The 27,830-nt window shown below is 38.8% G+C and overlaps 7 protein-coding genes across 9 annotated transcripts; 3 read left to right on the top strand and 4 right to left on the bottom strand.

Annotated features, from left to right (window-relative positions):
* Window positions 1-53: 53 nt before the first annotated feature.
* Window positions 54-3,479, top strand: LOC18013231 (protein RETICULATA-RELATED 1, chloroplastic). Its single transcript, XM_006394660.2, has 8 exons — window positions 54-587; window positions 1,193-1,357; window positions 1,451-1,543; window positions 1,620-1,735; window positions 1,913-2,011; window positions 2,103-2,408; window positions 2,527-2,691; window positions 2,880-3,479. Exons 1-8 carry the CDS (start codon window positions 225-227, stop codon window positions 3,154-3,156), a joined length of 1,584 nt encoding a protein of 527 aa, XP_006394722.1. The 5' UTR covers window positions 54-224; the 3' UTR covers window positions 3,157-3,479.
* Window positions 3,480-3,566: 87 nt separating this feature from the next.
* On the bottom strand, window positions 3,567-5,531 carry LOC18013212 (zinc finger with UFM1-specific peptidase domain protein). Its single transcript, XM_006394661.2, has 6 exons — window positions 5,329-5,531; window positions 5,126-5,246; window positions 4,318-5,042; window positions 4,112-4,226; window positions 3,904-3,999; window positions 3,567-3,782 (listed from the first exon to the last, which is right to left on the bottom strand). The coding sequence occupies exons 1-6, from the start codon at window positions 5,469-5,471 to the stop codon at window positions 3,687-3,689; spliced, it is 1,296 nt and encodes a 431-aa protein (XP_006394723.2). The 5' UTR covers window positions 5,472-5,531; the 3' UTR covers window positions 3,567-3,686.
* Window positions 5,532-8,591: 3,060 nt separating this feature from the next.
* Window positions 8,592-9,168, top strand: LOC18013214 (protein RESPONSE TO LOW SULFUR 2). Its single transcript, XM_006394659.2, has one exon. It carries the CDS (start codon window positions 8,681-8,683, stop codon window positions 8,969-8,971), a length of 291 nt encoding a protein of 96 aa, XP_006394721.1. The 5' UTR covers window positions 8,592-8,680; the 3' UTR covers window positions 8,972-9,168.
* Window positions 9,169-11,241: 2,073 nt separating this feature from the next.
* LOC18012489 lies at window positions 11,242-13,164 on the bottom strand. Its single transcript, XM_006394658.2, has 6 exons — window positions 12,809-13,164; window positions 12,581-12,696; window positions 12,008-12,131; window positions 11,763-11,911; window positions 11,610-11,672; window positions 11,242-11,511 (listed from the first exon to the last, which is right to left on the bottom strand). Exons 1-6 carry the CDS (start codon window positions 13,100-13,102, stop codon window positions 11,472-11,474), a joined length of 786 nt encoding a protein of 261 aa, XP_006394720.1. The 5' UTR covers window positions 13,103-13,164; the 3' UTR covers window positions 11,242-11,471.
* A 167-nt stretch (window positions 13,165-13,331) lies between these two features.
* On the top strand, window positions 13,332-16,545 carry LOC18012488 (DNA-binding protein BIN4). The gene is made up of 13 exons (XM_006394657.2): window positions 13,332-13,513; window positions 13,638-13,738; window positions 13,821-14,073; window positions 14,179-14,240; window positions 14,606-14,840; window positions 14,913-14,977; window positions 15,054-15,107; window positions 15,261-15,369; window positions 15,600-15,646; window positions 15,729-15,755; window positions 15,928-16,003; window positions 16,097-16,236; window positions 16,333-16,545. Exons 2-13 carry the CDS (start codon window positions 13,691-13,693, stop codon window positions 16,429-16,431), a joined length of 1,215 nt encoding a protein of 404 aa, XP_006394719.1. The 5' UTR covers window positions 13,332-13,513; window positions 13,638-13,690; the 3' UTR covers window positions 16,432-16,545.
* Window positions 16,546-16,601: 56 nt separating this feature from the next.
* Window positions 16,602-18,360, bottom strand: LOC18012487 (pathogenesis-related protein 5). Its single transcript, XM_006394656.2, has 2 exons — window positions 17,350-18,360; window positions 16,602-17,232 (listed from the first exon to the last, which is right to left on the bottom strand). Exons 1-2 carry the CDS (start codon window positions 18,105-18,107, stop codon window positions 16,701-16,703), a joined length of 1,290 nt encoding a protein of 429 aa, XP_006394718.1. The 5' UTR covers window positions 18,108-18,360; the 3' UTR covers window positions 16,602-16,700.
* Window positions 18,361-18,455: 95 nt separating this feature from the next.
* Window positions 18,456-21,181, bottom strand: LOC18013165. 3 transcript variants are annotated; one of them, XM_006394655.2, is made up of 5 exons: window positions 21,076-21,181; window positions 20,142-20,675; window positions 19,272-19,422; window positions 19,016-19,080; window positions 18,456-18,809 (listed from the first exon to the last, which is right to left on the bottom strand). In XM_006394655.2, exon 2 carries the CDS (start codon window positions 20,637-20,639, stop codon window positions 20,193-20,195), a length of 447 nt encoding a protein of 148 aa, XP_006394717.1. In that variant the 5' UTR covers window positions 20,640-20,675; window positions 21,076-21,181; the 3' UTR covers window positions 18,456-18,809; window positions 19,016-19,080; window positions 19,272-19,422; window positions 20,142-20,192. The 3 variants fall into 3 exon arrangements, with proteins under 3 accessions (XP_006394717.1, XP_024006744.1, XP_024006745.1); XM_024150976.1 differs by having other exon boundaries at window positions 19,272-20,675; XM_024150977.1 differs by having other exon boundaries at window positions 18,456-18,802; window positions 19,272-20,675.
* Between the last annotated feature and the right edge of the window lie 6,649 nt (window positions 21,182-27,830).

Raw genomic sequence — 27,830 nt, 5'->3', positions numbered from 1 at the left:
CCAGAAGTATTGAGCTCGAGTTGGTGGAAAAAGATGAAAGCGAGATTGGGTTCTTCTGCAGTCGTCTGATTGGCGATAAATCCTCTTCTCCTTCTTCTCATCTCTCTCCCTCTCTCTCTCTCTCTCAGCCCTAAGAGAGAAGAAAAGGCTCTGCGCCTTTTTCTTCAGGAAAATCACCAAAAAATCTTTATCCGAAGTCAAGGTTGGTTTTCTCGTCGAGAGCCATGTCGCATATGGTCTTTCAGAGCGTCGTCGCTCCCAAACCCTTATCTCCGCTCAAACCATGTTTACCCATCCCTCGCCCACTCGTGACTCTGCCTTGTAAGCTCCGTCGCGGCTTCATTAGGGCCTCGTCCTCTTCCCTTATCGATTCCGTTGGAGATTCAGTATCAGGTCTCGAGCGCTGCTTACAGTTGCCAAGTACCGGTGAATTAGGCACATCTTCCTCTGGCTCCTTCTCTGCAGCTTCTTCAGGTGCTCAGATGAGTCCAGTGATGAAAGGCGGGAAATTCGGCTCGGTAGGAGCTGTTACTTTGGAAAAGGGGAAGCTCGACATGACCCAGAAGAAAGTCGAGTCAAGCCCTGAGGTCTCTCTCTCTCTCTTCTCCTGTTTCTTTTTCTTTCTTGTTCCAGTTCTCGTTTAGGCAATAGTTTGGTCAATTGCGTGAATTTTTAGTTTCTGCGTTTTCTTGTTCCCGACTTAAGCAATCTTATTCCAGAATTTAGAACAGTTGTGAAATTTTATCCTTTTGATCTATCGTCTGGCTACATGAACATTTCGTTGGTTCTTATATCTTCTCTGTTCTTATATGCTGATGGTTCATCAAGTTGGTTATTGAGGGTAAAGAGTTGGTCAATCTTCTCGGGAGCTATTAGTAGCACTCGACTCAATTTCTAGCAATTTCTGTGAATTACTAGATTGATTCTGGATCAGACATTTCTTGATTTTTGTAAGCCGAACGAATTGATAGTACGAGATTGATATCATCAAGGAGATGAAGCATACTGGAGCTTAAAAAAAGTGCTAGCGGCGGATGCAAGTAATTCCAGTAGTATCTTTAGAAGATATTAAGAATAGTATGATCCTTGGAGATAGCAGTTGCGGAATGATATAGGCTTTTCAGTGAAATATATTTTCTACTGATAAGAAAAAAAATAGCCTTTTGAATCTCTAATTCATGTTTCATTGCAGATTGCAACTGGAGGAGGTGGTGGAAACATTGGAAAGTCAGTCAATTTTGGTGGTGGCGATGGAGGTGACGATGATGGGGATGATGATGATTACTTTGACGAATTCGATGATGACGATGATGGAGATGAGGGTGGACTTTTTAGGCGTAGGATGTTCCTCGCCGAGGTAAAAGATCTTTATGCTTGTGTTTTGTTGATTTCGTTTTCATGTATTTGATTTCATGGTGGCACCCAGTCACGAGATTTATGTTTTTTCCAGCTTTTTGATAGGAAATTTGTTGATGCTGTACTGAACGAATGGCAAAAAACAATGATGGATTTGCCTGCTGGCCTCCGTCAAGCATATGAAATGGTAGGATATCCTTGAAGCTTTCCTTTAACAGTTTTGGGAAGCTGACATCTTTAAACTTTTGGAAACTTGTATTCAGGGACTGGTCAGCTCAGCTCAAATGGTTAGATTCCTAGCCATAAATGCTCGTCCAACAACAACTAGATTGATCTCCCGTGCTCTTCCTCAGGGATTGTCGAGAGCCTTTGTTGGCAGGTAATTTTGTGGGTATCTTCTGAGATTTATATGTCCCTGTGGAGTTCTTTATTGTCTCGAAAATTATAAGTTTCTTACTGCAAAGAAAAAAATTTCAACTTTCCATACTTTTGGGAATATGCATGAATTTTCTTTGTTTTCGGACTACATACTTGACTATGTGACTGCCTTGTGTAGGATGTTAGCGGATCCTGCGTTTCTCTATAGACTTCTTTTGGAGCAAGCTGCCACGGTTGGATGCTCGGTTTGGTGGGAGGTGAAGACTCGTAAGAATAGGTATTTTCCTTTCCATGAACGTAAACTTTCTCCCGTTTATAGGTTTTGTAGCCTCTGGTTTCTAATTAATTGGTTTCTCTATCATTTGCAGAATTAAAGAGGAATGGGATCTTGCACTGATAAATGTTCTTACTGTGTCAGCATGCAATGCAGCTGCTGTTTGGTTGCTAGCTCCATGTCGTTCCTATGGAAACACATTTCGGTTTGACCTGCAAAATACACTGCAAAAGCTACCAAATAATATATTTGAAATGAGCTATCCTCTTAGAGAGTTCGACTTGCAAAAGAGAATTCATTCTCTTTTCTACAAGGCCGCAGAGTTGTCCATTCTTGGAGTCGCGACAGGGGCTCTTCAGGGTTCGTTGTCAAACTTTCTGGCGGGAAAGAAGAAAAACAGGTCATCACATATCTTCTGTTTCTGTCGTGTGATTATAACATTCTTGGCTGGGCAGCATCTATTTTATTTCGAGCTCATTGCTTACTTATTATGACGTATTGTATCTTTGTTCTGACAGAGTATCTGTGACAGTCCCATCAATCACCACAAACGCTCTTGGTTATGGCGCATTTCTTGGATTATATGCAAACTTGAGATATCAGCTGTTATGCGGATTTGAAAGAACAATGAGCAGCCACTTTGATGTCATAGGAGTAGCACTCTTCTTTGGCACTGCCGTGAGGTATTCTTTTCTTTCACCCACTCTCCTCTCTCATACATACATACATAGGCACACGCTGGACGTTTGTATTGCAAAACTTAGTCTTAGGACTTGAGAAATCTTTGGTCTGTGGATCAAAAACGTCGATTTAGATTTACACTCATGAATTAGAAGGATTTGTATAATGAATATGAATGGATATGGCACAGGATTATGAATGTTCAGTTAGGGGAAAGATCAAGACAAATATGGCTAGGTGTGGAAGCAGACCCGCTGGCTCAGTCGGATGATCTACTGGCAAAAGCATACACCCGATCCTCAGAGGAAGCAGTAGCAAAGCCATCTTCAAGATGGTTCATCTCAAAGAACGCAATAGTCTCAGGGCTACTTGGTATAAAGCAAGAGGACTCGGTTTCAGATTCTCCACCTCCTAAGGCTCGGCGAAAGAGAATTGTACGGAAGAAGGTTGCTGCATCTGCCTCTTAAACAACCAACAAAACCTCAAAAAATGTCGCAATTTTAGGATGCCCATGGAAGAGCAACAGTGAGGTTATGTTGTTCATTTGATATGAGGCACGCTTGAAAAGTTTTGTTGCCAGAGGAAGATGAAGGAATCACCAAAATGGGGGATTTGAAGAAGACTATAGCTTTTTTCTTTATGACTTAATCTCTCAAGTTTTTACTTGCTTTTGGAAAAAGACATTTCTATTTTTTAGGTGGTGTGGTGATGCTATCTCTGGGTAAATCTCAAATTGCCATTCTGTATTTTCACCTCAATGTTTTTAATAAATAGCCAAATCTTTGATGTTCTTAGCGTTTTTTTTAAATAATCCATGTTGGTATATAATATGATCCAGAAAATATTTTGGTAATTTTTTGAAGAAACTTATAATCCGCACAAATGAAAATTGTTTGAAATAATTCTTACCACATTATATAGTACACAAAAATGTTATATAATATACAGTATACAATTGCAACTAATCTAAGAGTCCATCGATAACCCCTCTTCAAATTTATGGAAGACAATAGAATTCAACAAAGTGACTATCAATGGTCTTTAGCTGCTCCAACTCCTCTCCATCAGCGATCCCATTATCAACGTACAAAATCTGTATGTATACTATCCATCATCATAATCTTTCCCAATCACGCTCGGAACAAATCACGAATCACTCAACTATGATTATTTATACCATAATTAAAAGAAATGATAGACAACGAAGCTAAGACCTGATACTCGGGACACGTCAGTGTGTGAGCTCCTCTTTTAAGAAATCCCTCCCACCCTCTCTTCTCTACAAGTGCTTTCTCTATGCCTCTAGTAAACTGCATTCACATTCAAATCTCGCCATCATTAATCACATTTAACATTAGTAAAAACGCTGATGTTCATATCCATGATTGCCCTCTCCTATTCATGAAAAATCAGTTTACTCACATCACCAGGGTCCAAAATCAGGAGATTGTACTGAGGAGTAAATGTGGTTCCTTGCAACCGTCTCTGAATCCCAACAATTGTTCTTGAGTGCCCTTCATGTTGAAAATACAAGGGCCTGCAGTACACACGATTACAACTACTCAGTAATGTGTTTTGAGGTTATAAAAGACATTGCCGAGATCAAGAACTGCAACAGAACCACTAACGCTTTGCTAGTCATATGAACACCAGAGGAAACGTTTAATCTGTTGTCTGAGAAGTAATTCCAAACCCAACCCATTAAAACTGCTCCTTTGCTGGTCCTAGAAAGATTAGAACCATGAGAGTCAACTGTTTTTCCCTTCCCACTTTCGCCCTTTTTGATCACAAATCTGTCCATGGGACCATATGACTTTATCTTGGGAGCAATAGTAGAACCAGGGACTGAAAGATACATTGCTTGAGATTTCTTGGGAGCAAAATCAACAACTCTGGCTTTTAACCCGAAAGAACGTAACAGCGCAGCACATTCAGTGGTTCCAATCCATCTCTTGGAACCGCAGATTTGGTTATTGAAATGGAGGGCTCCAGCGACATCAAAACCATTGTTCCAGGCTAACTCTAGCCAGCGTTGGAGCGAGGGAATGTCAGGAACAAAGTTAGAGCCACCAAAGAGAACTCTTTTAGCTTCTTGTCTATGAGAAAGCAAGTGAGAGCATTGCATTTGAATGTTCCGCCATCCGCAACCCCAACCTTTATCCTCCTTTGAGGCTTGGAAATGATCAACAAAGCCAGAGAGCAAACTGGTACTGCACTCTAAAGGTTTCGACTTCGATTTCAGCTCTGATTCCAGACAAGTCTTCAGCAAACAAATCAAACCACCATTTCCTACACTGTAAAACGGGCTCTTGGTCTGTGAACGCACCAAGGACGCAGCTTTGTCGTCGAGGTTCTGCAGAAAAGAAACGATTTTGTCATCTGGGGTTTTCTGTAATCGAGAAAAGACGATTTTTTTAGGGTCGAAGAAAGCTTTACGGATGATGAGGCAGAGGAAGAAGGAGAAGGATCAGAAGTAGAGGCGAGTTGCAGAGCCAAGTGGTGATCGCTTGCGATTTGTGGATCGATTTTATCGTCGTCGAAGTGGGCATTCACATGGCTGAAACCTCGAAAACAAAAATCGTGATGAAGATTGATTGCAAGAGGAGCATTGAAAAAAAAAATTAGGGATTTATCGTTACCTTTCGATTTGGTCGTGAGGAAGCGTAAGGTTGCAGACGGGGCACAAAGCCGACATTTTTTCTATTCGCACAAGACAATTTGATTGAGAGTGTGTCCTGTCTTTAACACAATTTGACTGCGTCATTGACGTTTTCGAGGTCATAATTTGATCACCAATTCTCTTGTCCCAAAAAAAAAAAATTAACAATCAGTCTGCTCTTGATAATACACAGAAATGGTGCAAAAGTTGATTTTTAAAGGTTTGAGTTCCTTCAGCTTTTGAGAGTGGAGAGAGATGGTCCCGTGGTTCGCAATTATGGAGGTGCTCAAATTTTGCTGACGTTGCTCATGACGTCATGAAAACACACGACATAAAGTTTTCCAATCGCCCCAAAAAACCAAATAGGTCGATAGACTTCTTAGATATGCGAGAGAAATAATGGCCTTTTTCAAGGACAAAATGCAGAATAGTTTAGACCAGAGAGGCATTTAGATTTACTTGTAGGATTTTCAAGGACAAAATCTAAAGTAGATTCCATTTGGATCAGGGAGAAGGAGACGTCCTTGAATAGGGTTTACATTAGCCTTGGTCGATGTCACATTGGCCAACCTAGGAACAATGGCAAATTATAAGCCTGATCTAGCTAAAGCAACTGGTCTTCTCTCATTGTTTGCCGCAAGTTCCCTCTTATTGTTTGTCCATCTTCTGTTCGATTTCTTGAGACTCAAACTTTATAACAAGGCCTAAGGCCTTGGCCCATTCTTTTATACTCTCAACTTCTTAGGTTCGGTGTGACAAAAAGGTTTTCTTGAAAGAGTAGGATCAACCACTATGCCACCAAATTTTCCTTTTTAAAATTCTTTTTGTTTTCACCCTTTTTTTAATTATCTTGATCTTGCGATGGTACAATATTGGAACTTAGTTTATAGTTTTAATAGTATATATAGGGTGGTGATCACGTAACATTTGTTTCTTACGTGACTTGATGTTTTTAAAATCTAATTGAGATATTTTGATCAATGATAAATATTAATTAGTAAGGTAAGGACAAGGAGGTAGTGATCACTGATCAGCATCCATAAAAGCATATTCCATCTAAACATTTCAAGCAGTTGACAACCCACTTGGTTTTGCAATATAAATTTTTTAAAAATCGACTACAAAATATACACATGATTTTATTGCATGGTACCTTTGGTTCAACCGGTACAAACGTCTTGGATTTGATCAAGAAAGTGAATTCGAATTTCCTGCCGTACCATTGTACACATACACACATAAAAACAAGTAATATAAGTGTAATGAGCCTCGCTTCAATTTGAACCCTAATTTTTCACGGAAATAGCATAAGATAAATGTAATGAACCGATAAGGTATGTGTGAATTTAAAAGAACTGGGTAGAGAAACGACGACATACATTGAACCTAGACGTGTATTGGAACTATAACATTGACATTTCACAACTCGTGCGTGACCATTTCTTGGCATTTTCTAATCATATTCCATGATTTATGATTTTAAGTTTCACAACTAAGTACTAACTATGTTTTCTTAAATTTTGAAAATTTTAACTAATTAGACATTATTTCACCCGATTATAACCAAAACAGCTGCGAATCAGTTACAACGAGTCACACACACGGCTACACGAGTATACAAAGTCTCCTTAGTATTTTCATATTCTATACTATAAATAGTTCAACGGATTCGCGTGGCATATTTGAAACTTTTTCTAGCCTTTTCTTTTCCTTAAACTAATGTTTTTTCGATGGTTACAACTTTGGTTTAACAATTGTAAACGCTTTTAAATATAATCCATCAAATTTTAGAAGAAACAAAATTAAGTTTTTTTGGTAAGATAAAGAAATCGGAGCTGCAACTTTAAGTCTTTAACCATACAAGAATAGCTGTACAATCGTGACGTGAGGGCCCTTGACTTTGCGAGAAATGGTCCAATTAGAAGAGAAATATGTGGGAATATGATTACGTCGACAATGCTCTCGCGCTTGAAACCATTCATTACGGGCTATAATTGGCGGTATGTATCAGTGGAAGGGATAAAGGTGAAAAATTGATTTCCACATTCACTAGTGGAAACAATATTTTCTCTTTATGTCATGCAAGAGTAATACCACCATATTACGGTTGTAGTTTTAGAGAATTCGCCTAATGGACCTAAAAGTAATACCAGCATATCACACAAGACAGATTAAATTTGAATCTTCTTGTAATAACATTTTGATATCTAAGAACTAATGAAAAAAAAAAAAGTATAACTCTTTAGATAAATATATCGTATAAAGTAGATAAAAATGCGTATACCTACATATTCAATCTTTAAAATAACGAGGGTTTTGTTTTTAAAACAAGTGGGGGATTCATCAAGTTCAATGGCTTTTCTATTATATATTGCCGGTATTTCTTTAGAGTCAGTCAACGTTTGCGCCAAGAAAAAAATCTACAGTGCAACAAGTTTTAAAATAATTGCATAAGTAGAAAAAGAGACTCTCCCACCTTAAATGTTTAGAATACGTTTTTCAAAACTATCACCAAGCCGATGCGTGATGCGAGGGAAATAAAATGATATCATCACCTAACAAACCATCGAATTTGATTTTGAGTTGCAATGCCAATTTAGTCGACTTTCATTTGTATTAACAAAAATGACATATAAGCAAGAAAACAAAAAAAATATTTCATATATCACATATGTATAATTAAGATTGTGTAGAATCCGTGCAAATTGTCTAACAAATATTATGCTATTTTACCTGATTATACAATATTTACGTGATTGGTTACTGAATGACATGCGAAAAACACATTAATAATATACGGTTTTTTTTTACCATATTTTATGTACCAAGATAGCCATAATTTTTGATGATATTCTAAATGTATGATTTATAATTAAGTTTCATTAAATATCATCAAATATTTTTCGTAATTTAAGTTTTTGTGATAGTAGTATCATTCAACTGACTAAAATCCCACTAAAGTTATAACTGAACTGAACCAATATATTCACAGGTATAAAGAATTGTATTCTTTAAAATAATTGTATTGAACCACTCAAAATTGGTTAATATAATGAATATCCAACGTATGTCGGAGAAACAATTTAAAAAAAAAAAGTTCTAGAGGAAAATAACCCACCAAGAAAATAAAAACGAGAACACGGTATAGTCTAGATACATTGAACCTAGACATATATGCACCCAAAAATCCCAATCGCAGAAACGCCTATTAATACGGAGCATTCAAGAACCGAGAAGAATATAAACTCAAAGAAGAGACAGAAAAAAAAGAAAAGGAGAGAAATCCTCAAAATCCATTTAAAAGAAAGAAAAAAAAGACTTCTTTAAAGAAAATGGGGAAAGGAGGAAACTATGTGACGGTGGCGACTTCGGAGGTAGAGGAGCTACGGCGGAAGAACGGAGAGATGGAAAAAGCGGTGGAGGAAATGAAGAAAGAGATGCTGCAGCTGTGGCGGCGAACGCAGGTGGCGGAGGAGGCAGAGGAGCGTCTCTGTTCTCAGCTCGCCGAGCTCGAAGCCGAGTCTCTGGACCAGGCGCGTGATTACCACTCTCGAATCCTCTTCCTCATGAACGAGCTCTCTCGTCTCTCCTCTTCCTCCTCCTCCGATTTGGCCTCGCCGTAGATAGATACAAAGATACAGGATATATGTGTATAATGGTAGATTCTTAGATTGTTGGATGTATCTGAGTTTACCAAAAATTGGCTCGTATCAATGCCAATCTGTAGAGTTTTATCTTTGAAAATTTCCATGCAAAAAAAATGATATTGTTGGAATATATATGGATGAAGTCTATGAATAACACAAATTTTGTTTTACAATGACCTCCTTTTTTTATAAAAAAAAAAAGTTAAAAAATGTTGGAATTGGAGAGCAATTAAGAGAAAAGGAATGCTATTTTTTTGTTATTGTTTTTTTCATATTATAAGTTAACCTCGAGTAACTGAAATTATAAGTTTGATATCAAATATCAAATTAATAACATATTTTTTTTTTTGGTCGAAGATGTTAAGATTCATACTAATAATAAGTTTTACATAGTTGTGGAAACCAGCTTATAAACGAAAAGCGAGAAGATATTAACTAATGGAACCTAGATGTTGGAAGTAACGCTCGAGCAGGGAAGGAGAAGAGATGACGCGCGCCGGGTAAAATAGCAGCCTGTCCCTCATCATACGGTCAACCGATGCTCGAACAACTGAAGGAGTGGAGAAGTCTGAGAAGATACGAGCATTGCGCTCTTTCCAGACTAGGTAGATGACGATTTGAAACAACAGCTTTAAGATAGTCCGAAGCTGAGGATTAACTGACGTATTACTCTGAGAGATCCAATTTGCCACGTCTTGAAAACCTTGAGGAGGAGAAAGATCTGTTCTTCTCGCAAAATCAAGTTAATAACATGTGTTTTAGTAATTAGTTTTAGGAAGAAATGAGCATAAAATTATGAGATTCAACGCCACTCTTGCATTGATTATTTGTTTGCTGTTCATAGTAGTGGTGTTTTTTTTTTATATACTTTCTTTGTGAATTGTAAATGCAAAAAGAAAGTCCAAACAGAAAAGGAAATTCCGTTTCTATTTTGTGTTCGTATTTAAAATTTAAAGGAGAAGAATTCCATTACTGTCACATGTTAATGCAAATACTAAAAAGGATCGATCTTGACAGTTGACATCGAGTTTGATTTTTTTTTTCTTGCCTCAAATTAAGAAGAATGTGTCTTTGTTCAAAAGATTCAGGGCCCATGCGGGATGGTGTAAGCTAATGTGATATCTACCCAAAATAATAGGAAATCAAAACCCTAAAGAGAAAGATATACTTGGTTAAGATCCCATCGATGATACATAGCCTCACGTCTCATGCCTCAGGGGTCATTTGCTTTAGTATGTGTTTTAGATGTCGATGTGATACCTAACTTTCACAAAATAAGAAAGAAAAACAAAAAAATCCTACAACCACAGTTTTGAATGGTTTGAAACGCAATCGGTCTTTTAAGGAAATATAGGATGGTCATGCATGGTTCCCTACAACTCAAATCTGCGAAATTGCCGCTTCTTTATCCTTTTGGTCATCTATGAGTTTGATTCGGGACAGGTAGTGTGGTGGCCCATTTGGATCTCATGGATCTCATGGCCCGTTGATTCGAATTCCCTCGAAGCTCATGGTGTCCGTTGAACCGTTGAACCAGGGAGAAGTCCACACTATAGCACTACGCACCGGATCAGCCGATAGGGTTTATAAAAAAAAAAAAAATCTATGAGTTTGATTAATTTTCAGCCAATTACAACATCTCTTAAACTAAAGAACCTAAGACCATAAACATTATTGAGACCCATTAAAGTCTTTTAAATTGTTTTTAATAATAAAATTGAGTTAAAAACGTCTTTTGTAGTTTCAATTTTAGAGACGTCTTTTGCTTTTTTAGAAATTCAGATTATTAAAATAATGTTTTTTATTCATAAGAGATCCATATAAAAACTGCGTTGTTTATGCTCTAAACTACACCTTACAAGAAACATGGTAGAAACAGAGGCCACAGGCTCAAATACAGGTGCATCTTACAAATCTTTTTTATCACACCTACTTTTCAGAGACCCAAAAAGGCCTAATACCTAAGGCAAACATTTCAACGTAAGTGTCCCAACCAACAGGGATATAAAGAAAACCACATACAATTTAGAATATTGAATGATATTACCTCATTATTAAAGCCAAAACACTACAGTTGTTCTTTCTTTGTTTTTTTTCTTTTTCTTTAAATCACAATGACCACTGACGAGCCGCCGACAATGTCATTTCCCATGGTATATTATGTGAATTTTACTTGTTCTGATCACTTCAAATTAATAGAAATCAACAGGGAAGTTTCATGAATGGTTTGAAGATATGTTGTTGACTTTATTTGACCAGTTTGTAAAGATTATCGAGTGGTTTCCATTAAATGAAAAATCTAACATGATGAATTTGCAATATACGCAAACGTAGCCCGTAGGAAGAAGGAATAATTTAAAGTTTCTTGCTAGCAACATCAGAGGATAATATTAATAATAATAACACATATCGTGCTTAAGATCCTTATAACCACCATACAAAGACTCTGCCGAAGACACAAAGAGGCTCTTACGTCTCAACCACGACTTCCCCTTTTGCCCTTCAGCTCAGGATCCCTATACATACCAAAACAACACACCACAATCCAATTCAATTCGGTGAATTCCCAAAATTCACATCACTGTAAAATAAGAGCGAGAAGTTAGATTCGAACCTCTGGATGTGGTCTAGTATCAGTAGCCTTGGTCCAGGCGGGATGCTCACGTCTCTAAGCGCACTGGACACACACAGAGAGTTTAGTTTAGATGGCATAAGATTTCGATAAAAACAGCTTTAGTTAGATACAACAATGAAAAGTCGAAAGTACCTATCAGTGAGCAATGGCAAAGTGGGATCCGCTAACAAACCCTTCTTGAAGTTCTTCTCATACTTCTCTAGACCCAGTTTCAACAGCATAGATCTCGCCCGGGTATAATATGGATCTTCAATGCTTGGTTTAGAGAACCTCTCCCCCAACTGAACAATACCGGAAAAAAAGATGAAACACATGTTTAATGAAGTACCTGCCTAGTTTCAAGAACAGTTTAGTCTCCTATATATATGATCACTCACCTTGAAAAATATGCCTTGAAAGAGAGCAAAACCGCCGGCAGTGGTGATTGCATTCATAGGCTGTCCTTGTAATCCTGCGCTCACCAGAGAATATGCGACTCCAGATCCTAATGCCGCAACCACACTGCACATTTTAAATCATTACTATCTTAGCCCATCAAGTGTGACCAGATACACAAGAAACAAGTAAGCCACTGAGAATCTTTAACAATCAAATGTAAACACAGGAGGTCAAAAACCTTACAGGAGCAGCAGATCATTTTAAGAATAAGAAATGATCATAAGAGAGGGATCGTAATTTTATTGAAGCAATTAAATGATGAAAAACTAAAAGTCATATTTTAATCCCTGTCATGGGTTCTATCACCTGACAAAGAAGCTGATTAAGACCAGTCAACTGTGTCAGCTATATAGAGTTGAGTTTATAGGATTGATCAAGTCCTAAATTTTTAATGAAATTTAAGAATCAGTAATGAACAACATGTCACAAATACAAGCTTAGTAGGCGCTACAGCTGCAATTACATAGATTAAGATGAAGCTGCAATTTTGTCAGAGAAAAAATGAAACTTACGCAGACTCTAGATCCTCTTTGCCTCTAATCCGTTTCATTATGCAAGCAATACCAGCATTAACACCAGTTATAGCAGCAAAGTTCCGAGCTTGGACCAATGGCCCACCCACAAGAGCCTACAGATTCACACATCTCTCTTCCATAAATTCAAAAAATAGGCAGTAAATGGTGAAAATGACTGAATTAGGTGCAAATATCCATCAGATTAGGATCTATGGTAGTTGAAACCTGAGTTTGCTTCAATGACGCCATGGCTTGAGGGTCCATGCCGGATTGAGGCATTTCAGGGGAGAGAGTTCCCATGAGACCGCCGATAAATGCTCCCTGAACACCGCCCATGGCGGTGACGACGGCGGCTTCCACCGGCAACTTCTGTTTCGACAGCCACGACTTGAAACCAGTCTCCACCTCTTTGAATTTAACCTGAAATTGCTGAATTGGATTCTGTTGATCCTTCATCAAGCTCATCACCGCCATTGTTTCTCCATCTCCACGTTTCTTGTCTCCTCCGTCTTTCCCCATATTTCTCTACTCTCACACTTTTCTTGTTCTCTTCCTCCTCCTCTGGTCTTATCTCCCTCCTTTCCAATGCCGTCTCCGTTTCTAACTTCTTCTACTTTCTGCGATGTTATTGGGCCTTAATTGGGCTTGAAAGATGATATTAGATCGATTATGGGCTTAATGTTAGTATTTTCTTTATACATAATTGGGCCTTTTGCAATTCTATCTCTACGTGGGGATTTGACCAAACACTCGGAAACCGGAACAAGCGGTTTGTGCTAATCTTCCCGCGTCTTTCACACACTTCAGTCTCGCCGGCGGCGGAAGCTTTGCTTCTCTCCCTCAGTCCATCCAGATTCCTTTTCTAGATCTCGTCTCCTGAATTCTAACTCCTTTGATTCGCTAATAGCTCAATTTTGTTTTCTACTTCAGGTGAGTTTCGATTTCATGGTATCTTCCATCCAATCTATGGTTTATTTTAAGATCCCTTTTAGGGTTTTGATTTGCGAAGTATTGCACGTATCTATGAGGTTATTTTGTGTTTAATTGGGTGAAGCTCGAAGTCGGAAGAAGCTAGGCTTGTTGTTTTGAGCTCTGAAGAAGTGAATTATGAGCAGCTCTAGAGAGGGATCTCCCGATTGGCTTCGCTCTTTCCAGGTTTCTTGTTGATTCAATCTGATTTCTATTTTCCTTTACTGGATTGAAACACAATTGAAATGCGGAAGCTTTTTTGGCGCAGGCACCCACCACTTCATTGTTATCACTATCCTCGCCGTCTAAATCTTCTCCAGATCATAGTCCTTACCAGGACTCTGAAACCATTTCGTCTCTTCCTTTGACTGATGACAGTGACTCTACCGCCATTCTTGACAAAGTATCCTCGGAGTCTCTGTCTAGGAAGAGTTCCAAAACGAAGTTGGTGACAAAGCAAGTGAGCATCGAGCAGGTGTTTTCTAGAAAGAAGAAAGTAGATGCTAGTCTCAACCTTGAAGGTTAGAAAGATTTCTACATGCTGTACCAAAATTGTGTTTTTGGGGTTGTAGTGTTCAACTGTTGAGCTCTTAAAGGCATGTTATTGACTGTGGAACAATTTGCAGAGAAGCCGAATGGAACGAAATTTGATGGTGAAGAAAACTCTAGCAAGCATAAAGACGCTCAAGTAAGAAACGTTTAGAGCCGTCTTTGGTGTACTCCTTAGTGCTTTTGTTGTCTATACTTGCCTTAGTGGCTAGTTAGAGTGATTCGAGCGTTTCTTGTTTGTATGCATCTGTTTAATAAATAAATTTAGTATCACGATAGTGATATGAAAGTTATAACCCCTCATCCAGAGAAGCTTCCCAGCTGCATGAGTGATGTTGAAAATTAGATGGCAATCTTTCGTCTGCTCTCTACCTGTCTTCGCATTGTATTTCTAGTATTTGCTGTTTGTGTGGATCTGTATGGAACATAATTTACTAAAAGTGCTAACTCTTAGTTTGGTATGAAGTTGACAGGTTACTGTTTATCTTTTTTTTTCTTTATCAGGGAGGAGATGATTCTGTATGGCTTCTGTCATCTGATTCTGAACCACCCTCAAGTGATCCCTCAAGGCAGAAAATGATTATGTCAACTGAGAAAGATGAGGACTCTGTTATTCAAGCTAAAGAGGGAGAACCTGCGGTTAAGAAGGCTCCAAAGAAAAAATCTCCGAAGAAAAAGCCAAATAGTGGACACCAGACGCCCAAGAATGAAAGTGCACAAGAAATTTTGATAAATGATGGTATGGATTTTACCAAATTTTTCTGAATTTAGGATTCTTCTGAAGCAATGTAACGGTTCCTCTATTATGCAGATAAAGATACAGATGCTATAGTAGCCAAGGAAGTAACAACGGATAAGAATGTCAAGTCTTCTTCTGTAAGGACCTTGTGCTAGGACCACTATTGTTGTTTCTTCACTGGCTCTTCCTTATGACCAAATTTACAAATTCCAGGGCTCAAGTTCAAGATTGCCTTTAGTACTTTCTGAGAAGGTGAATCGTACAAAGGTAATCCAAATATGTTTCTTTGCACATGGATTTATACTTGCCGTTTATATATCATTGCTATGGTGGCTGGTGACACTTACGTTCGGGAAAATATTGGAATTTCGCTATAGATAAAAAACAGTGGTTAACAAAAACAAGGAACTATATTTACAGGTACTTGTTGAATGTGAAGGGGACTCGATAGATTTGAGTGGAGACATGGGAGCTGTTGGACGCGTGGTTGTTTCAGACACAACAGGGGACGTGTACTTGGACTTGAAAGGTATGTTCCTCCAAATATAAATATCGCTGGCTTCCCTCTTTATCCTTCTGGTTTTTGGTTTCTCCCATTGAAATTCCAAAATGGTTCCCTTCTTTTTTTTTGCTAAACCTGTACAGAATCAGCTATGTCTATTGAGTCTAACAGAACTTATTCGGTTACAAGTAAAATGTAACAGAAATCAGTTCATGACTAGAGTCTCGTTAGTAACACTTTGTCATTTCATTTTTCAGGAACCATATATAAATCAACAATTGTTCCATCCAGAACATTTTGCGTAGTACGTTTTGCTTTTTCTTGTCCCTTTTCGCTTGTAAGGGCACCTGTGCTATACAATTACTCACACCAGTGATCTTGCACAGGTTAACGTAGGTCAGTCAGAGGCAAAGGTTGGTAATTTCTCTAGAGCTTTCTTGTTTTAGCACATATGTATGCCGATACTATCTTAGGTTGTATATATTCCTTTAAACTTCTGGGAAACTAATTTTAGCCGTTGGTTGGGAAACTAAAACGTTAATTGGAGCTCTGGCCTAATTTTTGGATCATATGTTTCCTTGTCAGATTGAAGCTATTATGAATGACTTCATACAGCTAACACCACAATCTAATGTCTTTGAGGCAGAAACAATGGTGGAAGGTCTGCTCGTTTTCTCTATAACAGAGTGAAAAGACATTATTGCTAGCTTGTCTTATTGTAGCACTATTTCGGCTAATTTTATAACCCATTTAGGCACTCTGGAGGGATTTTCGTTCGATTCAGATGATGAAGCTAACAAAAACGCCAAGACTGCCTCAAAGTCAGCTGATCAAAGTGTAGGCGCGGAGGAAGTGACCAACACAAATGGCAAAGCCAAAGCAAAAGGCGAAAATGTATGTTGGCAAAACTCATAATTTCTCCTATGAAAAAAAACGATTTGTATAATCTGTTACCGTAAAGGATATTTGTTTCGTATGGAATCTTTGCAGGCTTCAGGAAAGAAGAGAGGAAGACCATCTAAAGAGAAACAGCAACCGGCAAAGAAGGCTAGAAGTTCTGCTCCTAAGAAGCCAAAACTCAAGAAATGAACTATGGTTTATTGATTTTGATTTCTTCCTCTATCTTTTTAAAGAAAAACGCATCATTTCTTTATTCAGTTGAGACAACATTACATTATATACATGAAATAGAGTTCTTTTGCATGTATCAGTTGTGAAGCCACTCCAAACAATTCAAGGTAATATAAGGACACTGATTAATAAAGTTCAGAATCTCCGGGAAGACACAGAATATGGTCTTTGTTTCCTTCTACACAGTTGTGTACCAATCCTCATTAAAAAGGAAGAATGATGATGATTTATGTAGCGTATGATTGCCTCAAAGCAGTTAGACTGAGGCCAAGAAGCAACAAGACAGGGTAAGGTCGAAGAATGTCAGACGAGGATTGAGTCTTTGCAACCTTCCCCGTTTCAGCTCGTTGGCACTCATCCTCAATTGGGGGATTCAAAAACTGGCCGTTTGGATCTTGATTCACAGTGGGAGGAGGCATGAACTGACCAATCCCATCCTGATTCTGAGGTGGGGGAGTCATTGATTCCCCATTCTGATCTGTTCCTGGCGGGTTCCGAGTCAGAGGAGCCATAGGTTGACCGTACTGATTTTGAGTTGGAGGAGCCAAAGGTTGACCATACTGATCCTGAGTTGGTGGAGCCATAGGTTGACCATACTGATCCTGAGTCGGTGGAGCCATAGGTTGGCCATATGGATTCTGAGCTGGTGGAGCCATAGGTTGGCCGTATGGATTCTGAGTTGGGGGAGCCACAGGTTGGCCGAACTGATTCTGAGGCGGGCTTGGAGGATCCGAGTTTTGGCTGTTCGGTCTTTTTACCCTGGAGCAAGAAGATATTCAAGTCTGTTCAATCAGAATCTAAAAAAATATAGTTTTTTGAAAGGTTTGCAGAAAGCACTGGAACAAACTGAAAAGCGAAGGGCAAATGATATTATACCTGCCAGGGCAGAAGATAATGGCATATTCTGAAGCCTTGCAAGTGAAAGTACTGCTTCCATCATCAAAGGCATAGCTATAAGCCCTAGGACAGGCTCTCTTAAAGATGGTAGAGTATGAAGACGGTCGACATGTGTTTGGGTTAGCGAACTGACCGCTGCAACAGTACTGGTCTAATCCGAAAGCCTCACAAGCGCTCTTGCAAGCAACAACTCCACCTCTCTCTTCCTCTTCCTCTCCCATCACTTGAAGCTCCTTTGGACAGCTAATGTTGATATCAGCAACACATCCTGTAGCATTACAAGCTCCAACCAGTCCACCACCTGTCGGGATAGCAACTATAGGGAGATTATACCCATCGACGAGACTGACATCGTAGAAATCTTTGTCATCAGAACCATGACCGAGCGTGATCTCGAAAAGTGATGTCGGTGGAGCAGCACCATTGCCATTACACTCCAGCTTCCCGCCACAGTCTCCGGTCATACATTTTCCTGCGCCGTTAGCATCAAAGTTGCAGCCGGTCCTAGCCCATATCCGACCTGACCAGCCTAGAACGGAGGGAATTCTAACAGACTGTCCCACATCAAGTCTAAACCCTGTGGTGGGTAGTGGCTGAGTGCCAGAGCCTGCAAGAGTGCCGGGCCAAATAGTAAAAGGACAATTATTCGTGATGACGAACGTGGAGGAATAAGAAACAGAGAACAGTAGAGAAATATAAACAAGAACAACCATGGGAACCAAAGGTGATCTTCCCATTGTCGTATTCAAGGTTTAAGATTTCAGAAATGTGGATTTGGCTGGGAGGTCCCTGGACCAGGGTTTATACCAAGTAAAATGTAGAGGTAGAGAAGGATTCATTGTTGAGGCGGTGAAGTTGCTTTAGAAAGCTTCAAGCCCCAAGACAATAAATTAAGGTTTAGCATTACTCTTAGGACAATGGCCTCTCCGGCAAGGCAATTCTTTGCCTTGCTTCCCCAACCTCTCTTCATTTATATTATTTTAACGGAAAATAATAGAAATAACGAATCCTCTTTGAAAAGACGTAAGAGAATCTACACTAACCATTGTACACCAAAAGAAATAAATAAGAAAAGCTTAATTCAGATCCGTGTTCCTTAGAAAATTGAGGTACAAAATTGTGAAAATTTGAATAAGTAACCAATATTATAATTTTTTTGAATAATCAAATGAATACGAATCACCAATACTATGAAAACAAAAATTCTAGCAATCAAATCGTGAGATTTAAGAAAATATCTCGTTTTTTTCTGAACTCAACAGGATATAACATGTTAAAAATAGTGAATTTTATCATCCCTAGCTAATAGCTTATTGTAGCGGTCGAGTCAACATTTGATACTTTGCCAACTTCTTTGGAACAGAATCTTCGACGATCCCAGGAAATCTAAGCTCTTACATCAAACCATCGGATGCCTACACCTTCTACCTTTCTGTCAGCTTAAAAAATGAAAATAATGTATTAAAATCCACTACAACAATAAAAAAAAAAAAACAAACAAATTGAAGAAACATTGCCCGTTTCACTTCTACTGTTAATGCAAATAATTAGATTCTCTATAATGAGAACATGTTTTTTTTTCTTATTTCTGAGTTAATTCAGATTATCATTGTATATACACAATTCAAGGAGGTGATTTACTTACCCGGACTAACATAAGAGCCCAGTTTCCACCAGGGGCAGATATAATACAAGTCATAACATAAGAACCTGGAAATAGATATTAGACAAATATCAGAACCTCAAACACAGCCCACACCAGGGAGAAGTGGGAAAGGGCAGATGATAAGAAACATGAAAGTTAAGAGCAAAATAGGTACTGGAACTGCGGCAGAGCACACAAGCAAATATAACAAAAAGAAAAACGAGAGAATTTCATAAACGTCATATCACATAATTACCAGCAGATAATTTTGAGCACAGTTGCCAGCCACAACGTAACTGTACCTACTCATTGCCCTCCTTTCTCTCATAGTTTAGGAGCATCGCCTTACGTTACCAATGAATTAAACCAACTGAGTTGTTGCCTGCTGAGCACAAACACAATAGTACCTGCAAACCAAGGTTTAAACTCAGTTAGAATTACTCCTTTAATGTGAAAGAAAGAAAAAAAATCAGAAACATAACAGACAAATCAATGTATATATAAAGCACAATTAAACTCTCCTGAGTTGCAACATTTGAAAACCTGCACAAACAGAAAACATATTCAGGACCCTTAGAACTAATCGATCAAGGAAAGGAAAGTTGGATAGAACAAAGAAATTGTTAGAATCAGGTATCCATCAGAAAGGATTAAGGGGATTATTCTACAAGAGAACAAACCAGAAAATCCCTTATCCTGAAGAACCTATGCTGCATTGGTTAGCAACGTGGGAAAAAAATCCTGTAGTACCACACTTACAGAAATCACCAATGGTGTGGCAAGCTCTGCGTAATGGTAAGGTCGCTAAACAAGATACATAGCTGAATAAAAATCCTGCCTAAATATCGTGTAGGAAAAACTAAATGTGCACAAGAAGAGATATCAAACATCACCAAAGGGAAGTAAGTAGCAAGTTCATTATTCTATTTCACCTAAATGAATAGAGAAAGTAGAATAATAAAAGTCTCTCTCCTACATAAGTACTACATAAAGTTCAACAATACTAAGATAAAGCTCTCTTTCAAGCAGGGGAGGATGCATAGACCCCTGCCCCTGCTGGAGCAATAGCACAAATGTCTGTTATCCATAGTTTGTTCAAAAGAAAGAGAAAAGGAAGTTATTCTACGTGAGATAAAGAGCTTCTCAGTCTCAGGAATAGAGGAGATCAACATGGAATCTAACTCAACTCCATCCCGTCTCCGGCTGGGCTGCAAATCGGGCTCACAGCAGTAAAAGACCTCTCGAACGGAGAAGCATGGAACTGTGCATCACGTCGACGACGCTTGAACGAACAGCTCTCAGAAGGATGACTCTCAGTGTCAAGCTTCCTCCGAACACCTTTCACAGCCTGCTCCTCAGCCGGTGAGAGAGGGAAAGTCCTGCCGCTGGCTCGGCACAAAGAGCTATGGTTGTCATAAAGAATCCGCTGGTTACAGTTCTTGTCGCAGACATGAGTCAGTCCAGTTAGTTTGCAGCGATACATGTTCCCGCAAACATTTTCATTCTCACATTTCCAGTCACATTTGTGACACTGGATTGGTCCATCGCAATCGCGACCCAAGATGGCAGACAAGTAAATAACATTGGCAGAGCTAACCATGGGAGCTTTTCCAAGTACTTCCATCTTTTTTTCTCAAAAGCTCCACACAAACTTTATACTCTGCAGAACCCAATAAAGCCGAAGAAACCAATCAATATCATCACACGTAGATAGATCACTCCACACTCAGCTAATGCCACATGAAATTTCTTCGGCAAGGTGTAATATATAACCTCGAATCTACTTCAGCAAATTCGAAACGAGGCAATTAAGCCAGATTCCGAACGAGCTAAGCTATAAATAGCAGAAAATCCGTCTATAATAACGATATCCAAATCCAAATTTGAAATGAATCGCATGAAACGATGAGAATTTTTCAAAATAATAATCAAATAGCTGGATCAAATTGTAGCAGAGTGCGAGCTGCAATAGCTACCAGATCCGACGGAAGGATAGAAGAAAATGAAATTTTAACAGAAGCAGAAAAATGGAGAAGAAAGAGAAAGAGACAGAGACATACCTGGAGAGAGAGAAGACGCGTCAACGAAACCCTAATTTTGACTCGAGAGAAACTAGATAGCAAGATGATGAACAAAGTGAGGGGAACAAGAAGATGAAGGGAAGATATTTATAGATTAAACAGACTCTCGCAGTGCCTTGTAACTCCGTTAATAAACGGGTCCCGCCACCTCTTTTTCCCTCTTTATATTATTTGTTTATTGATTTTTCAAAACATGCACTTAACTAATTCGTCAATTTTATTTCGTTTTTAGTTTGTCTTATCTGATTATCTCGAAAGAGAAGAGATCAAGTCACGTGTCAGTTAGTCAATGGTTATTATATCCTCCTAAATTCCAACTCACTCGGACAAAAACAAAGTACAAAAAAATAACCTCACCCAATTTTCACCCCATTTCACCTATATTTTCTATCTTATACTATTATCTCTGTAATAATCACCTATTTGACTCAATTCGATATTTAAAGTTTGAACCTTTTTTGGCGGTTACAATGATTATACTAATTGAGTTGTTATACTGAAATATAAGTATAACCATATGTTATTATCTAAACTTTTTAAATTTTGCCAAAAAACTTAATGTTTATTAATTATAGAAAAAAAAAGGAAAACGATAGAAAAGGAGAAACGGTAAATAGAGCGTGAAGATAGAGTGAGAGGGCGATGACTTTGGCTCACCTAACTTCACCCGTTTTCTTTGCATCTTCACATCTTTTTCCACTTTATCACTTAACAGCTGCACCGATCATTTTTTGTCATTTAAAATTTGATATTATAAGTTTATAACTACATTCTATAACTACATATATTTATCAAAAGATATCATAAATGAACCTACTACAATCTCATGTTGGCAGTTTATGAATAAAGCCACGTGTTAACCTGGTCGAGGACATCCACGTGAAGAGAGGTACGGATGCTTAGTTCGAGACAGATCCAATAATAGTTGAAAATAATATAAACAGACTGTTTAAATTCTTCTTTGAAAAAACAAAACAAAAAGTCAACGAAAGGCTTGAGTAATGGTAACGGTAACATGTCACTCGCTCCAGTTAAATGCTAGAGGTATTTTCTTAGCTCTCAAGCCTACCCATTGGACTCTTAGGACTTGGTGGTAATTGTGGAAAGAACATGCAGCTGTGCAAGTGACAAATAAACGGCTTTACTCTCTAGCAAGTGGCACCACAAGATAAAGAAAACAAAAAAAAACAAATTGAATACAATACTATACTTAAATGGATTTCATCTTATTTAAAGTCCGGATGATATATAGTCAAGATTGCAAGGAAACAAAAGATATGGTGTTACAGATTCAGATAAAACTTATATGTGTTTCAGAAGTCAAAACAAGAAAAAAAATTAAGACACTTTTTTATTTATTTTACTACTGAATAAGATTTTGGTAGAGATAGTGAAGCACAATTCATGATACATAATAGCATCTTTTAGTTAAATTTGAATTATTTAATTATCCAACAAATAATTACAATGCTGATTACAAAAGTTTATTGCTTAGCCATCTACCGAAAGTGTGAACAAGTTACGGCCATTCTGACTGCATTGAATATTATGACCATGTTGCTTGTGGACTTTTCAGAAATCTTATCTCTTTTTAATGCCGTGAGAATTACCTTTGATCACCCCCATGCTTGAATATAGGGTGAATAGATAAATTAACTAGAAATTATAAATTCTGTAATTGTGTTGTTGTTGTTGTACTTGCAATAATAGTATACGAGAAATGGCAACATCGTTCCGATGCCAAATCAGCTGTGAAATAAAGATAGACACGTCATAGACAGTAAGTGGGCCATTAGTGGGCCGTTTGTGCTCTAAAAAGTTTTGCTTTTGTGATGATAGTACTTAATTTCATTGTGTATACTAGTAGTAGATATCTTCTGCATACTTTTTGAAATTGACAAAAAAAATGTTACAGAAAACTTTTCCATACTTTTGAGTTTTGAGTTGTTGGAAAAAAAAATTCGAAGTGAAAGTTGTTGGAAAGCGAAATAGATATAATTTTTTCATGCTTTTTCCGTGTTATTTCATTGATAACTCCTTTGATTAGAAAAAAAATTTTGAAAACTCCTTTAATTTCAAATATGGTCAACACGAAAGGCTAAAGGATTTTTACAAAGATTAATTAGTAATGGTAGCTGTAACATCTCTATCCCAGGCTTTCTAAGAAAACCGGAGAAATCAGGCATGTTAGGTTGGCCATCTAACCACATTCGGTCAGACGTCTGGTTTGGTCCAGATGCTGAGCCTCAAGTCTGCCAGGATCGAAAACGCCCAGGTAACAATCAACAACATAGACTTAAGCTGATCTTTCACCTACACCTAATAAGACAAAGGGAAGAGGAGGGGTGAGTAATGGGGATTACTCAGTGAGAACCAGACCAGGCTCCTGTTCCACTCATTTATTTCCAACCAGCATGTCAAGAATAAATCCAACAAGCAACACACAAGCATCCTAGCGATGCACAAACAACTAGCAAGCAATGGTGTCTCCAACCCGCCTATCACACAAGGCCACACCTCCTAGTCACACAGACTAGAACATCATCTCCCATGTCACACAGACATAATACCAGGCAGTCACACAGACACACCTCCAGCCATACAGGCTCCGGAAGGATCGGCGTACCTTCCGCTCACCGTTGAACTACCGCAATAGTCACACAGACAGCAATAGCCCAGCAAACAAGTCCATACCTCGGCACACCATCACCGAGATGAACACCTGATCTAGCTACACTACCAATCACTAACCACACATCAGGGTGAACAATCAAACATGCTGGTTTTTCCTCTAATGAGATCCTAGATCTTTTCATTAGACTCACACATGGATCTAGCTAGATGCACAAGGAATCATCCTAGGCTCATCAGATCTAGACTCCACATACCAGAAGAAGACAAAAGAATAAAAATAAAACCTATATCTAATCCTCACCTTAGCAACAAAGTAGATCTGGACGCCCGACACGAAAACAACGATATCTCCTGGCATAGATCTCCGATCTGGATGAAGTCGGTCTCCTTGGAAAGCTAACAATCGGGGCTACAGATTGATAGGTAACTCGTCTCGTGGATCCACACGGTTCGCCGGAAAAACGTCATGGAAGGAGGCGGCGGCGGCTAGGGTTTAAGAGAGAAGAAAGAGGGAGCGAAGCTGATGGGAGAGGAGAGAGCAGCGGCCAAGGGAGAGAGGAAGAGAAAGAGAGAGAGATAGAGGGAGAGAGCCACAGTGAGAGAGAGAGAGAGAAGGAGGATGGCGTGGCTGAGAGAAAGAGAAGAGAATATAAGAATGTGGCTAGGGTTTTCCAAAATGGAGAATGAGAGATTAGAGAGGTATTTATAGTTAGGGTTAATTTAGATGGGCTGAACTTAATGGGTTGGATTAATGGGCTTGCAGAGAATTAAAAAGAGATTAAAAAGATTAGAATTGGGCTTAATTAGAAATAATGGTTTAATTTAAATAAACCGAGAATTGATTTTTAGTAACAACCGACCCGGCGGGTCGGGGTGTTACAATCTTCCCCCCTTCAAGGGGATTCGTCCCCGAATCCTAGGGAGAAGTTCCTGAAAGGAAATTCGAAAGCTAAAGACCAAGAGAAATAAATGCACAAGGGAGGAGAGGAGCTTGGTCGCAGAAAGTGAAAGGAGTCAGGAATGAGATCAGGAAATGGAAGCAAGAAATGAAATGAATCTAGAAGAAAAAAATCGGAGTTGGAATCGAAAGGAGAAACAGGAATAAAAGTTCAGAAGGGGATTAGGAATGGAACCACAAGGAACTATGGCATTAGGGAAGATAGAGGTTAAGAAAAAAAAGACAAGAAGAAAAATCAGAAATGAAACAAGAAAGAAACATAAATGAGGTTTGAAGGAAGAGCAAAAATGTAAGCAGAAATGGTACTAAAAATAAAATCAGAAGGGAAATTAGAAATGAACCATGGCACAACGAGAAATAATGACTAAGACGAAAGAACAAGAAGGAAATCATATAACCCATATATGGCGCCAAGAAGGAGTTGAAGGCTAAAGGTTTAGAACGCAGAGTGATAGACAGAAACGTGAAGGATGGAGAGTTTAAGGTATGATGCAATAAAACATTTTGAGTAAAATCCAAAAAAAACATTTGATTAATGTGACAAGGAGGAATATAACATTTTTTTTTAGAGGGAAAAATGAAAACAACTTTTGCATAGAATCTAACTAATTCATAAGAAACCTAAAGCAATCAATAATCCAAACAAATAAAAAATAGAGTTCTACTCCTTTGAAAACTTTTTTTTTAAAATATAAAAAGAGAACAAACAGGGGAAGGACATTCTTCTGCTTCACTACCAGCTCTTTGCTGAACTTCACTTGAGGAAAATGAGTGAACTTCTTGCGCGCAGGCTCTCGGGTCTTGAACAAAGGTCTAAGGTAAAAGGGAGGAAGGAAAGGAAAAAGAAAGCTATTGGTTGATAAGGCTGAGCAGGATTGGATACACACTAAGGCCACCGTGAAATCCTCTGAATCCGGATAAGAGTGTGAATTTCCCAAAGGTATTCAAGCACATCCGTTCTCTTTAGATAACACAGCTAGGTTCCTCGTCATTCCGAGATCGAACTCGCCTGACTTTTTACAGTCTGACAATTTCTATGGACTCTTGCGACGCCTGCCTTTTAATACCTTAACTATGTAGACCAGGTATGAACCTAATCATACATGTTGATGGCTGCTATAGAACCAAAGATTGCATAGTCAGGACTGGCATCGCACGGTATGGTATTTCCAGAACAACCACCCGGGTACAGTCTGAACGACACCAATAACCAGTCTTGCCTAGAGGCAATTTTGTTGCAACTCCAAAGACAGACTTAAACTACCACATGATTAAAGACATAACCCTCTTCCATGCGGTTTCTCGCGTCCTGAACCTGGACCCCTAACAACAAACAACAAAGAGGATAGAGGAAACTATAAGACCAGCCGTCTATAAGTTGTTGGTTGTTCTAGGTTTGAAAACATTTTAAAACTTTTTAGTAAAAATGTTTTCACAAAAATATATATTATTTTTTTTTTGTAAAACACGGGCGCGACCTCCTAGGACAGAACTAGGAGATCTCCCTGGGCTCTGATACCATTTGTAACATTCCTATCCCAGGCTTCCTAAGAAAACCAGAGAAATCGGGCATGTTAGGTTGGCCATCTAACCACATTCGGCCAGACGCCTGGTTTGGTCCAGATGGTGAGCCTCAGGTCTGCCAGGATCGAAAACGCCCAAGTAACAATCAACAACATAGACTTAGGCTGATCTTTCACCTACACCTGATAAGACAAAGGGAAGAGGAGGGTGAGTAATGGGGATTACTCAGTGAGAACCAGACCAGACTCCTTTCCCACTCATTTATTTCCAACCAGCATGTCAAGAATAAATCCAACAAGCAACACACAAGCATCCTAGCGATGCACAAACAACTAGCAAGCAATGGTGTCTCTAACCCGCCTATCACACAAGGCCACACCTCCTAGTCACACAGACTAGAACATCATCTCCCATGTCACACAGACATAATATCAGGCAGTCACACAGACACACCTCCAACCATACAGGCTCCGGAAGGATCGGCGTACCTTCCGCTCACCGTTGAACTACCGCAATAGTCACACAGACAGCAATAGCCCAGCAAACAAGTCCATACCTCAGCACACCATCACCGAGATGAACACCTGATCTAGCTACACTACCAATCACTAACCACACATCAGAGTGAACAATCAAACATGCTGGTTTTTCCTCTAATGAGATCCTAGATCTTTTCATTAGACTCACACATGGATCTAGCTAAATGCACAAGGAATCATCCTAGGCTCATCAGATCTAGACTCCACACACCAGAAGAAGACAAAAAAATAAAAAGAAAACCTATATCTAATCCTCACCTTAGCAACAAAGTAGATCTGGACGCCCGACACGAAAACAACGATATCTCCTGGCATAGATCTCCGATCTGGATGAACTCGGTCTCCTTGGAAAGCTAACAATTGGGGCTACAGATTGATAGGTAACTCGTCTCGTGGATCCACACGGTTCGCCGGAAAAACATCATGGAAGGAGGCGGCGGCGGCTAGGGTTTAAGAGAGAAGAAAGAGGGAGCGAAGCTGATGGGAGAGGAGAGAGCAGCGGCCAAGGGAGAGAGGAAGAGAAAGAGAGAGAGATAGAAGGAGAGAGCCACGGTGAGAGAAAAGGAGGATGGCGTGGTTGAGAGAAAGAGAAGAGAAGATAAGAATGTGGCTAGGGTTTTCTAAAATGGAGAATGAGAGATTAGAGAGGTATTTATAGTTAGGGTTAATTTAGATGGGATGAACTTAATGGGTTAGATTAATGGGCTTGCAGAGAATTAAAAAGAGATTAAAAAGATTAGAATTGGGCTTAATTAAAAATAATGGTTTAATTTAAATAAACCGGGAATTGATTTTTAACAACCGACCCGGCGGATCAGGGTGTTACAGTAGCAATACGTGTTTTTTTTTCAAAGTAAATCTATATGTTTGGTAATAAAATCAATGTTTTAAAAGCATTGGCGACAAAAGCGAATGCCAGCCAAATGGCAAAACCGGGTCCAAACTTAACAGCTAGGGTTTGTCATTTACAAGTGGAGGAGTGTATACATAAAGGTTTGTAAATGTTGTTATATAACATACACACGTTTATACATAAAGGTTCACATCTATAAAAGGAGGTAAATAGAGTGAGAGGAAAC

This window comes from Eutrema salsugineum, unplaced genomic scaffold, assembly GCF_000478725.1.
Source record: "Eutrema salsugineum unplaced genomic scaffold, Eutsalg1_0 scaffold_6, whole genome shotgun sequence".
In the NCBI taxonomy this organism is placed as follows: domain Eukaryota; kingdom Viridiplantae; phylum Streptophyta; class Magnoliopsida; order Brassicales; family Brassicaceae; genus Eutrema; species Eutrema salsugineum.
Note: the sequence above shows the minus strand (reverse complement) of the source record. Positions and strands in the feature narration are given on the sequence as shown.

Excerpts from the sequence above, each read along its gene's own strand:
- LOC18013231 (XM_006394660.2), top strand. The coding sequence starts at position 225 with ATGTCGCATATGGTCTTTCAGAGCGTCGTCGCTCCCAAACCCTTATCT. Across the intron at positions 2,409-2,526 it reads GCGGGAAAGAAGAAAAACAG|AGTATCTGTGACAGTCCCAT; the intron begins GTCATCACATAT and ends TTGTTCTGACAG. Across the intron at positions 2,692-2,879 it reads TTCTTTGGCACTGCCGTGAG|GATTATGAATGTTCAGTTAG; the intron begins GTATTCTTTTCT and ends GATATGGCACAG.
- LOC18013212 (XM_006394661.2), bottom strand. The coding sequence starts at position 5,471 with ATGACCTCGAAAACGTCAATGACGCAGTCAAATTGTGTTAAAGACAGG. Across the intron at positions 5,247-5,328 it reads CCTCACGACCAAATCGAAAG|CCATGTGAATGCCCACTTCG; the intron begins GTAACGATAAAT and ends TCGAGGTTTCAG. Across the intron at positions 4,000-4,111 it reads TGATTTTGGACCCTGGTGAT|TTTACTAGAGGCATAGAGAA; the intron begins GTGAGTAAACTG and ends ATGTGAATGCAG.
- LOC18013214 (XM_006394659.2), top strand. The coding sequence starts at position 8,681 with ATGGGGAAAGGAGGAAACTATGTGACGGTGGCGACTTCGGAGGTAGAG.
- LOC18012489 (XM_006394658.2), bottom strand. The coding sequence starts at position 13,102 with ATGGGGAAAGACGGAGGAGACAAGAAACGTGGAGATGGAGAAACAATG. Across the intron at positions 12,697-12,808 it reads CGTCATTGAAGCAAACTCAG|GCTCTTGTGGGTGGGCCATT; the intron begins GTTTCAACTACC and ends GTGAATCTGTAG. Across the intron at positions 11,912-12,007 it reads TTCAAGGCATATTTTTCAAG|TTGGGGGAGAGGTTCTCTAA; the intron begins GTGAGTGATCAT and ends GGTATTGTTCAG.
- LOC18012488 (XM_006394657.2), top strand. The coding sequence starts at position 13,691 with ATGAGCAGCTCTAGAGAGGGATCTCCCGATTGGCTTCGCTCTTTCCAG. Across the intron at positions 15,370-15,599 it reads CGTGTACTTGGACTTGAAAG|GAACCATATATAAATCAACA; the intron begins GTATGTTCCTCC and ends TTCATTTTTCAG. Across the intron at positions 16,237-16,332 it reads CCAAAGCAAAAGGCGAAAAT|GCTTCAGGAAAGAAGAGAGG; the intron begins GTATGTTGGCAA and ends GAATCTTTGCAG.
- LOC18012487 (XM_006394656.2), bottom strand. The coding sequence starts at position 18,107 with ATGGGAAGATCACCTTTGGTTCCCATGGTTGTTCTTGTTTATATTTCT. Across the intron at positions 17,233-17,349 it reads ATTATCTTCTGCCCTGGCAG|GGTAAAAAGACCGAACAGCC; the intron begins GTATAATATCAT and ends TTCTTGCTCCAG.
- LOC18013165 (XM_024150976.1), bottom strand. The coding sequence starts at position 20,639 with ATGGAAGTACTTGGAAAAGCTCCCATGGTTAGCTCTGCCAATGTTATT.